The sequence below is a fragment of the Lithobates pipiens genome, unplaced genomic scaffold (genome assembly GCF_037356315.1).
Source record: "Lithobates pipiens isolate NorthernLeopardFrog02 unplaced genomic scaffold, aLitPip1_a1.2 Scaffold_23, whole genome shotgun sequence".
Lineage (NCBI taxonomy): Eukaryota > Metazoa > Chordata > Amphibia > Anura > Ranidae > Lithobates > Lithobates pipiens.
Window position 1 is genome coordinate 160980915 of NW_027507785.1, and position 14703 is coordinate 160995617.

Sequence of the window (14703 nt, forward strand, 5' to 3'; positions counted from 1 at the left end):
AATTGATCACACCTGAAGTACTGACGGCCTATTTCAATTCTTGAGACCCTAACATGCCATAAAAAGTACAAATACCCCCCAAATGACCCCTTTTTGGAAAGAAGACATTCCAAGGTATTTAGTAAGAGGCATGATGAGTTTTTTGAAGTTGGCATTTTTTCCCACAATTCTTGGCAAAATCAAGATTTTTTTTCCTTTTTTTTTCACAAAATCGTCATATCAGTTTATTTCTCACACACAGCATATGCATACCACAAATTACACCCCAAAACACATTCTGCTATTACTCCCGAGTACGGCGATACCACGTGTGAGACTTTTACAGTGTGGCCACATACAGAGGCCCAACATGCAGGGAGCGCCATCAGGCATTCTGGAGCACCCAGGACAATTCTGACATTTCTCTCCTACATGTAAAAATCATCATTTATTTGCTAGAAAATTACATAGAATCCCAAAACATTATATATGTTTTTTTTAGCAGACCCTAGATAATACAATGGTGGTCTTTGCAACTTTTTAGCTCGCACAGTATTTGCGCAGCAATTTTTCGAATGCTTTTTTGGGGAAAAAAAACTGTTTTGTGCTTAAAAAAAACAAAACAAACAAAACAAAACAAAAAAAACAGTAAAGTTAGCCCAATTTTTGCATAATGCGAAAGATGAAGTTATGCTGAGTAAATAGATGCCTAATATGTCACCCTTAAAAATTGTACACGCCCGTCGCTACTTAAAAATCCCCATTTTTACTGGTTACATGTTTTGAGTTACAAGGGAGGTCTAGGGCTAGAATTATTGCTCTCGCTCTAACGTTCGCAGCGATACCTCATGTGTGGTTTGAACATCGTTTTCATATGTGGGTGGGACTTACGTATGCGTTCGCTTCTGCATGCCAGCACATGGGGACAGGGGCGCTTTAAAAAAAAAAAAAAAAAAATGTATTGTTCATTTTACTTTATTTATTTTAGTTTGACATATTTTTCCCCAAAAATATATATAAAATATTTTTTTTTGAACACTTTTAATGTAAACATCCCTTGTAATAGGAATATGGCATGATATAAAAACCGTTTGTAAACAAAGGAATATGGCATGACAGGTCCTCTTTACAGTCAGATATGGGGTCATTAAGACCCCACATCTCACCTCTAGGCTGGGAAGCCTGAAATAAAAACAAACAAAAAAACAAAAAACGATTCTGGCTTTGATCGTATTGGCGAGTCGGTAGAAGCACCGGAGGGCGGGGACGACGACGTCTATAGCTGGGTATCACCGAGTATGGCTGAGTATTGCAGAGTATCTCCGAGTATGGCTGGGTATAGCAATTTATGGCAGAGTATTGCAGAGTATCGGCTGGTATTGCAGAGTATCGGCGGGTATTGCAGAGTATCGGCAGGGAATTGAGGGGTTAAATTCGGTGAGCAGCGATGTGGGCACTGCAGATGCAGCCCACAGCGCTGCTGACACCGAAATCTTCCCCCTCCGCTGTACCGATCGGTACAAAGAGGGGAGGGAGAAACCGACGTCATAACATGACGCCGGTTTGTTTACAAGTGATCACTCCGTGATTTGACGGAGCGATCACGTGGTAAACGGCCGTGATTCGCCAGGTCACGGATGCTCTCGAGTGCGTGCCCCAGGGGGGCGCGCGAGAGTGTAATTCTGGGAGGACGTCATATGACGGCCTCTCAGAGTAAAATAACTGCCCTATAGCCGGAATTCGGCTATGGGGCGGTTGTTAAGTGGTTAAACGGATCTATAGTCACCTTCGCCACCATCGTTGTGGTATACTGGCGCTCTCTGCCAGTCACTGACATGTTGGCCACCTTCTGGATATTGATCGCTGAACGCTTTTAATTGACCAGGCCGAGATGACATCCCTCCTGTGCATTTGTTCAGTCATTTTGGCATTGCCACACTTGAATAAACTACAGGGATGGACAGGCAGGAAAGTAACTTTAATCTAGAAGAGACATAGCATGTCTTTTCTGCATTAATCATGCTCGTTAGCCCCCCCACCTTTTTTATTTTTTTTAATAGGCATGTGCATTCTTATTTGAATCTTACTTGATGTGATTGTAGCCATATTAGTGCAATTGTGAAAGAGAAAAATTGGAGTATTGTCCTAAAACAAATTGAATGTTAGTGCAAATAAAAAAAGTATCACGGACAGTACTTCATTTTGGTATCCTTTATGTATTTTTTCCAGATCCACTGAATGTTTGCCTTTGGGCAGAATTTTCCTGTAATTAAGACTAGTCGCTGCTGCTCTGTGCAGGGTGACTGGTCTTGTATCTGCCCCATTATAGTTTTCTGTAGGCACCTGGTATTTGGTGGACCTAATGTGTCCCTTTCACAGCTCTGTGTGTGGCACAGTGATGATTTTCCTGCTACTTTTAGGAAATTGAAGGGAATACAGTGACACACAAAAAAAAAAAAAGTGTATTTGAAGCTTTTGGCATAAAATGTAATCTAAACCTCATCTAAGTAAAAAATAAAAATAAACAGATTTCTTGTGTCATCATTCCACACACCCATTAAACATGCACAGACAAAAGGTACGGGAACCCTTGGCATTAATAGCCGATTGAACCGCCTTTGGCAGCAATGATTTCAAGCAAGCACTTTCGGATGCACTGGATCAGACCTGCATAATGTTCAGAAGGAATGTTTGACCATTCCCGTTTACAAAACTGCTTCAGTTGTAGGATGTCTGCTGTGAACATCTCTATTGATGTCATTTTACAGTATCTCACAAGAGTTAGTACACCCCTAACATTTTTTAAATATTTTATTATATCTTTTCATGTGACATGTAAAATAGTGAGTGTACAGCTTTTGTAACAGTGTCAATTTGCTGTCCCCTCAAAATAACTCAACACACAGACATTAATGTCTAAACCGCTGGCAACAAAAGCGAGTACACCCCTAAATGAATATGTCCAAATTGGTCCCAAAGTGTCAATGTTTTGTGTGGCGACCATTATTTTCCAGCATTGCCTTAACTCTCTTGGGCATGGAGTTCACCAGAGCTTCACCAGTTGCCACTGGAGTGCTCTTACACTCCTCCATGACGACATCACGGAGCTGGTGGATGTTAGAGACCTTGCACTCCACCACCTTCCGTTTGAGGATGCCCCACAGATGCTCAATAAGGTTTAGGTGTGGAGACATGTTTGGCCAGTTCATCACCTTTACCCTCAGCTTCTTTAGCAAGGCAGTGGTCAGCTTGGAGGTGTGTTTGGGGTGATTATGTTGGAATACTGCCCTGCGGCCCAGTCTCCGAAGGGAGGGGGATCAGGTTCTGCTTCAGCATGTCACAGTACATGTTGGCATTCATGGTTCCCTCATTGAACTGTAGCTCCCCAGTGACGGCAGCACTCATGCAGCCCCAGACCATGACACTCCCACCGTATACGTACGTCTATTTCCCAAAGACAACCTCTGAGCATGTGCACTTAACTTCCTTGGTTGACCATGGCGAGGCCTGTTCTGAGTGTAACTGTCCTGTTAAACTGCTGTATGGTCTTGGCCACTGTGCTGCAGCTCAGTTTCAGGGTCTTGGTAATCTTTTTATAGCCTAGGCCATCTTTATGTAGAGCAAAAATTCTTTTTTTCAGATCCTCAGGGAGTTCTTTGCCACGAGGGGCCATGGTGACCTTTCAGTGACTAGTTTAAGAGTGAGAGCTATAAAACCAAATTTACCACACCTGCTCCCCATTCATACTTGAGACCTTGTAACACTAATGAGTCACATGACATTGGGGAGAGAAAAAGGCCAATTGGGCCCAATGTGGACATATTTCACTTAGGGGTGTACTTTTGTTGCCAGCGGTTTAGACATTAATGGCTGTGTGAGTTATTTTGAGGGGACAGCAAATTTACACTGTTATACAAGCTGTACACTCACCACTTTACATTGTAGCAAAGTGTAATTTCTTCAGTGTTGTCACATGAAAAGATATAAAATATTTACAAAAATGTGAGGGGTGTATTCACTTTTGTAAGATAATGTATATTGGGGTAAGTTGTGGGCTCGGACTGGGACACTCCAAAAAGGCACATTTTCTGTTTCTAAAGTAATCTGTGGTGGATTTACTTCCATCCTTAGAGTCATTGTCCTTATGCATCACTTAACTTCTACTAAGCTTCAGCTGTCAGACAGCCACCCTGACATTATCATGTAGAATGTTTTGGTATACTTGGGAATTTATTTTCCCCTTGATGATGACAAGTGGCCCAGGCCCTGAGGTAGGGTAGCAAGCCCAAATCATGATGTTCCCTCCACCATTAGGACCATGTTTTGATGTTGGTAAGCTCTGCCCTTTTTGCAACCATACATAGTGCTGAGTATTCTTCCCAAACAATTAAAATGTTGTTTCATCAGTACATTTTCCCATAGTGTTGCAGTTTGCCAAAGTGCTCTTTGGCATACTTTAGGAGCTCAGCAATGTGTTATTTTTGGATAGCAACAGCTTGCTCCATGGTGTTCTCCTCAAATACGTATGGTAGACACATGAGTAGGTATGTTTGCCAGTTCCATTGATATATTCAAGTTTTCTGCATTGTGCTTTGGAAGTCATCATGACTGGGTACCCACTTCTAGGTAGAGAAGTCCACAACACTAAACTGTCACCATTTCTAGATAATTTGTCCCAGTTGAAGCAAGTTATTGCGAAACATGTCGGGTACATAGCCTGCAGGCAAGATCTTCTGCGCTTTTTTATAGCTAGTCTTGTGTTTTTTTGTACCCCTCTTCACTGATGGCTTGTACATGCATGTATCCAAATTTTTATTGATTTTTTATTTTAATAAAAAAAATTTTACCGGATTAATCTGCTCTTTGAAGAGGCCTTCTGTTTTTCCTCTTTTATGCATCTATTTGGGTGCGAATACATTTCACTTCTTTTGAGTTCAAGCCGACGGTATTCCATATTGGACATCCTGATTGCAGAGAGTACGGAGGACTGCTCAGTGCAGCTGAGGTTTACATCACCCCTATGGTAGGATTGCCGTTAATCGCAACTTGATGCCTGAATGACTCACCACTAAGGTGTGTGGGTCCACACCTTCCGGTAAGCGTACCTATTACCTTTCTTTTATACACTCAGTGTGCTGTGGTACCTATAAGAAGAAACTCTAAGGGGTGTCGACCTGGTTGTGTCTTCATTGTTCCAACCTTCTAGGCATTGGATGTTTGGCATCGCTGCTAGTTCCGGCTACTCTCCATTGAGAAGTGACAATCTATGGTTAAAGGGACTATTGTTTCTTTATATGGTTTTGGTCTGGTTTCAGGCTATCATTTATTCATCCAATATAGTAGTTTTCTGATTCATGTGTTATGTTTTACATGAATTCTTACTAACTATGTAACTACGCTTGATCGTATGTCTTCAGAAAGCTCCTTTTTGTGATGCATGGTTCACATCAGCTGATGCAACTTATGAACAGCAATATTAAACACCTCGCGCCCAAGGTGCCTCATATGACATCCTGGAATTTCAGTGGGGATATCTGAATGATGCCTGCATCTACAGGCATCATTCAGACATCGTTCTCTCGCAGCAAGCGATTCTGTGCACCATAAGAACAATCATAGTGGCAGCTCTGCTGCTCGATTGTTCTTAAAGGCAGTGTCCTCTGGTGCTTCTCTGGGCTCTCCCAAGCGATCAGTGACCCGGAGAGGGAATCTGCTGGTGCTGGAAGAGAGTCATAGAGAAATCAGAGGGACAAATGGTCCTCTGCAACCTCTATGACTCTCAAAGGCCCGGGTGCAACGTTATGACGTCATGTCCAGGCCAGCTGAAGTAAACAAATGCAGGGGACTCGGCAGGAAAGCCTGAGATTGTGAGTTTTTTTGTGGTGATCTCAACTTATCCTGCCTAGAGGAGAGATGTGGGGTCCCACATCTCTCCAAAAAGAGGACCCGTCATGCACTATTCCAAAGGCTGTTTACATTTCTTGTAATAGGAATAAAAGTGATCAAAAAAATGTTTTTAAAGAGAAAAAGTGTAAAAAAAAAAAAAAATTTGTAATAAAAAAAGAGAAGATGAAAGAATTAAAAAGTGCACCCCATCCTCACATACAGAAGAGAGCGCATACCTAAGTTGCACCCGCATATGTAAACTCAAATCACACATGTGAGGTATCACTGTGAACGTGAGAGCAATAATTCTAGCCCAAGACCTCCTCTGTAATGCTAAATGGTAACCTGTAAAAAAAAATTCAAGCGCTGCCTATGGAGATTTTTTAAGTACCACAGTTTGGCACCATTCCATGAACGCGCTTAAATTTTAAAAAGTGTGACATATTAGGTATCTATTTACTCAACATAACAGAATCTTTCACATTATACAAAAAAAATTGGGCTCTCTTTACGGTTTTGTTTTTTTATTCATGAAACTGTTTTTTTCCCCCAAAAAACACATTTGAAAAAAAGCTGCGCAAAGACATAAAAAGTTGCAACAACCACCATTTTATTCCCTAGGGTTGCTGCTAAAAAAAATAAAATAAAACAAACCCTATATAATGTTTAGGGATTCTGAGCAATTTTCTAGAAAATAAATTATGATTTTTACATATAGGAGCGAAGTGTTAGAATTGGCTTGGGCGCAAAGTGGATAAAATGCTTGTGTGTCTATTAATCAAAGCAACTGTAAACCACACCTACAAACTAATTTCATTAATTGCACTTTAGGTGTGCAAACTACTAACTTCAATTAGCTTTTTAAGTAAATCTCATGCAAAAAAATCCGATAGGCTGGTTGTAATGAAGTTGATTGATGGATCGACTTCAGGACAACTAGCTTGCCCATAGATGGACCGAATCCTGCTAAACTGGATTTGATCCATCTATGGCCAGCTTTAGATGAGGATTAGACCACATTTTAGGGCAATTTACTGAAGAAAATCAGTTAATTCTAAGGGGTTCACAATGTCTCTACCTTATCCCCTGAATACTTTTGCAACTTTGACACGTGTTCATAAAACTACAAATAATCACAACTACTTGGTGCATCTAGATGCATTGTATCTTGTCCCCCCCCCCCCAAGACAATTCGGTCTTTCATTTGGTCTTAAATGGTCATGGATCTCTCTTGATTTTATTCATTATCTAATGAAATAATATAAACTACAGGTCCAAAGTTTTAGAACGCCCCCATTTTTTTTCAGTTTTTGTTGAAAATCTACATAGTTGAATGCTTCAATGTACTCTGAAAATAAGGCATAGAACAAAGAAACATCTGGACACAAAAAAAATAGGATTTTCTGTACTCACTGTAAAATACTTTTCTCTGTAATTCACAGACTGACACAGCTTCTTCTCTTTAGACCATTGGGTTGTTATGCCACCTTCAAGAGAAGACTAGGCATTACATGTTAACATGTGATAATAAAACTAGAACTTTTTAGTTCCGCCCAAGGGGCGGTCCCTTAGGTAACAACCCCTCAGCATGCTACTGCAGCCTCAATAAGTCAACAAGCAGTATAACGTAAAGAAAAATATGAGGGGTGGGTGCTGTGTCAGTCAGTGAATTACAGAGAAAAGGATTTTACGGTGAGTACAAAAAATCCTATTTTGTCTTATATTCACCGACTGAAACAGCTTCTTCTCTTTAGACCACTGGGACATCCCCAAGCAGTGCCAAATCGAGGGGTGGGAAAACAGCATAAAACTTCATCCACCATGGCATGTGGGAGCGAGTACAAACTTTACCCACAAAAAAAAAAAAAAAAACTACAGTGTGTGGAATAACCACCACAAAAAAACAGGGTGCTCCTCAACAGAGAAGCACTACCCTCAAACCGCACCAAAACCGTGATAACGAATGCAACAGTGCATTAACTTAAAAAGGTACTGTGCTTTTACCCAAAAAGCAGGAAAAAAGGAAAAAAATTGCATATACAATTGCAACTATACAGCCGCCTGAAAAACTTTGCAGCCAAAACAGGCATCACCCGATGCACTGACATCTACCTTGTAGAACTTTGTAAACATGTGGACAGATGACCAGGTCGCTGCTTTACACACTTGAGCGATAGACACTTGATGTCGGAAGGTCCAAGATGTTCCGATTGCCCTTGTGGAGTGGGCCATGACCGGAAAGGGGGGCATCTGCCTGTTCAAAGCGTAGGCTTGTACTACAATCTGTCTGATCCACCTGGAAATGGTGGCCGATGAGAACGCCATGCATTTCTTTGGACCAGCCAACGAAACAAACAGTGAGTCTGACTTCCGGAAGGGAACCGTGACAGACAAACACACCTTCAAAGCCCGAACCATGTCCAGAGCATGAAGGCCCACCTCGTTAGGATGTGTCAGCTTAGGACACAGAGATGGTAACACAATGTCCTCATTGATGTGAAACGCAGAGACTACCTTGGGCAGGAAAGACGGTTGCGGATGCCACACCACCTTATCCTTGTGGATAACCAGATAGGGTGACTTGCATGACAAGGCCGCCAGTTTCTAAACCCTCCTGGCTGATGTAATGGCCACTAGAAAGACTACTTTCTGGGAAAGAGTCAACAGGGGAAACTCCCTGATATTTTCAAATGGTGGTTTCTGAAACAAAGATAATACCAGGTTCAGATCCCACGGGAGTAACGGTGGACGCACTGGAGGGACTACATGTCACACCCCTTGAGCAAAAGTACTCACTATAGAGAGACGCCAGGGGGTCGCTGGAAAAGGACAGCCAAAGCTGATATTTGTCCTTTAATGGTGCTTAACGCCAATTTCTGGTCCATCCCTTGCTGAAGAAACAGCAGGATCCTGGATATAGAAAATGAGCGCGGATGCCATCCTCTCTCCTCACACATGGAGACGTAGGCCTTCCAGGTACGAAGATATCTTCTGAGAAGAAGATTTCCATGCTCTCAACATAGTTGGGATCTTCGAGTCCGACAGACCCCGGTTCCGCAACACCTGGCTCTCAATAGCCATGCCGTTAAAGCCAGCGATGGTAAAGCAGAATAGAGAATCGGACTCCTTACTGCTGCTGGCTGAGGGGCTCTTTCCCGCAGGACTCACCACCCTGAAGGGTTCTGCGCTATCCAGCAAGTAGTGCCTGTGGTCTCGGTTGGCTCCCATGTGCAGAGTGATCCGCTCTGTGTCGGTGGAAGCTGCTACTAATGACACTGAAACGGCTCTGCAATGTGCTCAGGCTCAAAGGAAATGGTAGCCCAGCGTCCAGTATAAGGACATAAAACACTGGGAAAATGGCCGCCAGAGCACAGGGACACATGCTGACGCTAGAGAAAGCTGAAAAACGTGTTCAGGCTTCTAGAAAATGGCCGCCGGCGTCCAGTAGAAGGACAAATCTCAGGGAAAATGGCCGCCGAAACACAGGAGAGCATGCTATCCCTTGCCTACACGTAAGATGGCCGCTGATGCTGAAACCACGAGGGACAGAGCTGAGCAAATGGTGGTGATCAGCGCTGCAAGGGGCACAGGTGCCTCCAGGGACATGAGAAACAGGATTCAGGACACAGCCAGCCAGTGCAGCCCCCCCCCCCCACAGTTGAAAGCCCTCCCCAGAGAGCCCCTGTACACACACATCGCTCAGCAGCCACATGCAGCAGGTCAGGAAGAGAAGAAAGGGAGGAGAGGGACCTCCGAATCAACCTCCCAGGGAATGTCCAGCTGCTCAGCCCCACCTAAGTAGGGAGAGATGTACTTACCAGTCCTGAAGAGCTGGGAGACATTACATTACAGACCCACTTTCTGATCAGTACAGGGTGGCTGAGGTTTAGTCGTGGCCGACCCAGCGCGGCGCTCTGGTCTGCATGCGCTTGATGGCCAGGCTGGGGAGACTACAAGAATAAGGGTATCCAGCCTGTCACCCATCCGGCTGTTGATAGCAGATCACAGGATCTTTCATCTTGCGCAAAAAGCCAAGCTTCTGCAGATTAAAAGCGGACCAATGGGGTCGTCAGGGTTCCTAGGTCCTTCTCCTTCACTAGGCAAAATAAAACTGAGGCTGCAGTAGCATGCTGAGGGGTTGTTACCCAAGGGTCCGCCCCTTGGGCGGAACTAGAAAGTTCTAGTTTTATTATCACATGTTAACATGTAATCCCTAGTCTTCTCCTGAAGGTGGCATAACTCAATGGTCTAAAGAGAAGAAGCTGTGTCAGTCAGTGAATATAAGAGAAAAGAAATTATGGAATAGTCTTCTTTAACAACTTGCCTACTGGCCACTTTATCCCCCTTCCTGCCCAGGCCAATTTTCAGCTTTTAGTGCTGTCGCACTTTGAATGACAAATGCGCGGTCTTGCAACACCGTACCCAAACTAAATTTGTATCTTTTTTCACACAAATAGAGCTTTCTTTTGATGGTATTTAATCACTGCTGAGTTTTTTTTTGTTTTGTTTTTTAGGCAAAAATAAAGACTGAACATTTAAAAAAAAAAAAAAAGTTTCATCGTTTATTATAAAAGTTTGCAAACAGGTAATTTTTCTTCTTCACTGATGTGGCTGCACTCATAGGAGGCACTGATTGACAGCACTGGTGGGTACTGTTGGGACTGCATATATAATCAGGACACAGTGCCCTAATTATCAGTGCTAATGTCCCTTTAACACCAGCTGGCTATTGGCTCTCTTCTCTAAAAAGTCAATAACCGGCTTGTGTTTACATCCGTGATCAACTGTCACTGGACACAGCTGGTCATGTGGTAAAGGGCCGCTGTGATTTGCCCTTTACCCCGATCTGTGAGCAGTTCAATCCAAAGGACTCAGCGATCACAGGGCACACACGGGGCGCGATCTTGGAAGAATGTCCATGTACGCTCCCCCAGCAAAGTAAGCCAGCAATGGAGCCGTTTGGATTTAGTGCAGGAAGTGCTTTACAAAATGTCATTAAATTTATAAATTTATATTTATATTTATCAAAGTAGCCACCCTTTGCAAATATACCAGCCGACAAGCTTGTGGCATTCTTTCTACAATGGAAATCGAATTTTGTTCAGAAAGTTCTTCCCGACACTACTACAGAAGTTCCCACAATGTGCTGCACTTGTAGAATGCTTTGCTTTCACCCTTCTGCCCAGTTCATCCCAAACCAGCTCGACAGAGTGTAAATCTAGAGACTGTGCTGGTCATTTCATTATTTGAAGCCTATGTTTTTTTTTCTTTTCTTCCAAGGTTGTTCTGACACTGGGGGTAGGTTTTGGGTCATTATCTTACTATAGGATGAACCCATGACCAACTAGGCATATTCCAGAGGGTATTGCAAGGTACTGCAAAATGCTGTGGTAGTAGTTTTGGTTCAAGGTGCTACTCGCTCTCTGTCCAAGTCACAGATGGATCTAGCAAAAGAGCTCCAGACCATCACGCTTCCCCCTCAGCGTTTGAACCATCCTATCACCTACTCAATGGCATACAATAACTCCTCAAATTCTGATTCATCACTCCACAAGACCGTCTTCCATTCTTCAGCAGTCCACTGGCAGTGCTTCATGGCCCAGGCAAGCCTATTTCTTATTTCTTTCTTCTTGTTGTCTTATTCTTCTTAGCAATGGCTTTCTTACAGCCACTCGACCTGTCAAACCAAACTTTTTATTTACTTACACTGCTGTAGAATAACTGAGTTAACTCATTCCTTCTTCCCTGAAAAATGCCTTTGTGTAGAACTCTGAAATGTACATTATTTTTCAGTTTTTGTTAACCTGAACTTTTTTTTTTCTGCCACTTTACTTCTTACCTTTTTACCATTTCAGGTTATTCACTGGCCTTCAAATTTCATGAAAACTGTAAAAATAGGGGTGTTTAAAACTTTTGACTGGTAATGTATGTACAATGTATCTTTTTCTAAATTCAAGAAGGAAAATAAAACAGGGCCAGGCTGTACAGAGTGATCACTGTGATAGTCCGGGACAATAACAATCAAGTGATCTGGAACCAGACCTGTTAGTACAGGACCTGACCTCTATGCTGGGAGGATGCAGATATATATGTTTTAAATGTAACCTTTTATATTTTTTTCTTTTTTCTTATTTCCTTTGAAACATATAGAAATTTAAAGTGGAACTAAAGATTCAAATAAACTACGAGCACACTGACTATTGCAGAATAGACATGCAAAGTCTCTTCTACAATAAAATTCTGGTTGCTCACAGTTATTTGTAGAATGTACACTTAGTTGCACATGCACAGCTAGGTTTAAATTTTGGCGCATTTCCTGTGTGCCAGGATGACATTGTTTTTGTGTTTGTAAAAGCTTCTGAGATGGAGGCATCCACATGTAATGAGGCTACAGCTTGGTAAGGCCATATTGGATTCTTTAGCACCCTCAGCAGCTACATAATTGGCTTTCTGGGGAGGAGCTGTACCAGCACGGACAGCAATTAGACACTCCCTGAATAGGCTATATACACATACATATATATATATATATATATATATATATACACACACATATACATATACACACACACACAATCACATGGCTCAAAGAATTCATTTGAAATCAATTCAAACCACATACAAAGCAGCCCAGTTAAAATGTCTTGAAATATTTACAGAGAAAATGACCCATGCATTAGGTTTTCTTAGACTGGAATGTGAAATGAAGCAAATGTAATAAACTAGCAAGAACTGAATGGTTGGAGAAAACGAAGAGCTGCTTTCTGACCCAGAAAAACATTAATTTTCTACCTTGATAGCAAAGCTGTAGCAGTTGATAGCTGCCTGCAAATGCTCCTCAAAACCGGGGCATTGTAATCGCTGAGTCTCCTTTTCCTCTTGCAGGAATAAGCGGGCAGCTTCAGTCAGAGCCATGGCTTCTCCCGATGCATTAAACAGTGTTTGTTCACACCTGTATCAATCAATATGTCACTACCAATTGGTAAAAAAAAATGCTGTAAATGTTACATTACCATAAACATGTCTGGGGTTCTGTCACACTGCTCCATTGCAAAAAACATGTTAAAAACGTATATGCATTTTTGATGCATTTCCGCTGTGTTTTCTGGTTGCCTGACTCCAATCATGCACCAGTGAAGCATTTTTGGTGCGTTCTGAGTCACGTGTATGTAATGCATTTTTGATGTGTTTGACACACTTTCCAATCATTTTAATGAGGCGCTGCATTTTTGTTGTACTTTTGAAAAGCATACCAAAGATCCGCAAAACGCGTTGACCCTTCTAGCAGACCTTATGCACAGACTTGTTTCTAATGTACTATACTGATAGCAATACATGCTTTTTATATTGTGTAAAATAAAGACAAAATTATTTTAGACATATTGTATGTAATTACTATCCCTTTCTATGGTATTGTGCACACGGAGGTATATCTAAAGTCCCAACCCCCACTTTTCCGCTTTGTTACTACATACGGGATGAGACCCCTGTGTTCACATGTTTTCAATATAGCTACACTCCTTCCCACAAACTCCTTGCATAGATACTAAACATGCCACACTTTAGAATTGCACACAATAGTAAAATGGCATCAAACTTTTGCACTTAAAAAGCTCCATAGTCTACACATTAAACATTTTTACAGGTTACCAGTTTCGACTTACAGACGTTTGCATCAATACGTCACATGTGGTGTGAACGGCATTTACATATGCAGGCGCAACCTACGAATGCATTTCGCTTCTGTGTGTGAGCAAGAGGATGGGCGGACATTACATTTTATTAATTTATTTATTTTTACACTGTCCCTTTAATATTTTTTTTTTTATCACTTTTATTCCTATTATAAGAAATGTAAACATCCCTGGTAATAGGAATAAGGCATGACAGGTGCTCTTTATGGAGACATATCTACTCTACCCTGAAAAGCATGAGATTAAAGAAAAAAAAAAATAATTTATCTCTGTTTTCCAGGGAAAATACTGGCAGTGTTTACACTGCCAGAGCCAGCAGTGACGTAATGGCCTCCCAGGGTCATAGAGATGGATGGCTCCCACTGTTATCAATCTGTCCAATGAGGAGAGATGAGCTTGTGCACATCGCTGGATTGGATCGGGCTCAGGTAGGAAAAAGTGAGGGTCTGAAAGGGAACTACTGCAGCATAGAAGGTTTTTCCACCTCAATGCATTATGCATTAAGGTGAAAAAAAACCTTAAGGCTTTACAACCACCAAGTCAAAGCTTTTATTTAGTAATAGCCATTTTAGGCAAATGATCCTGTAACTAAGATTTCTGAAGCTGTATAGAAAAGATGTCCACTGTATTATCTGATGAACAGTCTCTATAGAATGTGGTACAAAATTGTATTTGTAGATGCAAAACTCACCGGGCCATTGCCAGGTTACAGAACCCGGCATACTGAAGACAGTCCTGCTGTTTTAGCTCCTTTGCCAGCTGACCTAAAAGAAAAATGCACATGGAAATCAGTCAGTCATCAACTCTAGATAAAAGCTGGACACACAGCTACAACACACCAGCAATGCACAGTGCACACGGCCACATGGCCGTGTGTGATGTGAAGACAGCAGTGCCAATGTAAATAGCACATCACACTTTAACCTTTTTTTCTTAGAACTTTATTGAAATGTTACAAAGTGAGATTTTTTTCGGTGAACACCATCGCTGCGCAGTGGTGTGAAATGCCATGATAGGGAACAATGCTTTTTGCTTTGGGTATGAGTTGGGACTGCATTGGGAAAGGCTCTGTGAAAGGGCCTTTACAATCTGAGCACAGAGCACTCTGGTGACCCAGTGGTAAAATGGAGTTACAACAAGGAGC

The 14703-nt window shown here is 42.0% G+C and overlaps 1 protein-coding gene across 2 annotated transcripts in view; it reads right to left on the minus strand.

The window, feature by feature from the left end:
- LOC143927976 (40-kDa huntingtin-associated protein-like) overlaps positions 1–14703 on the minus strand; it is an 86296-nt gene that overhangs the window by 62779 nt on the left and 8814 nt on the right. For both annotated transcript variants that reach the window (XM_077452514.1, XM_077452513.1), the window contains exons 3-4: positions 14251–14323; positions 12658–12817 (exon numbers count right to left, since the gene is read on the minus strand). In XM_077452514.1, coding sequence (XP_077308640.1) covers positions 12658–12817; positions 14251–14323 — 233 coding nt within the window. The remainder of the gene's footprint in view (positions 1–12657; positions 12818–14250; positions 14324–14703) is intronic.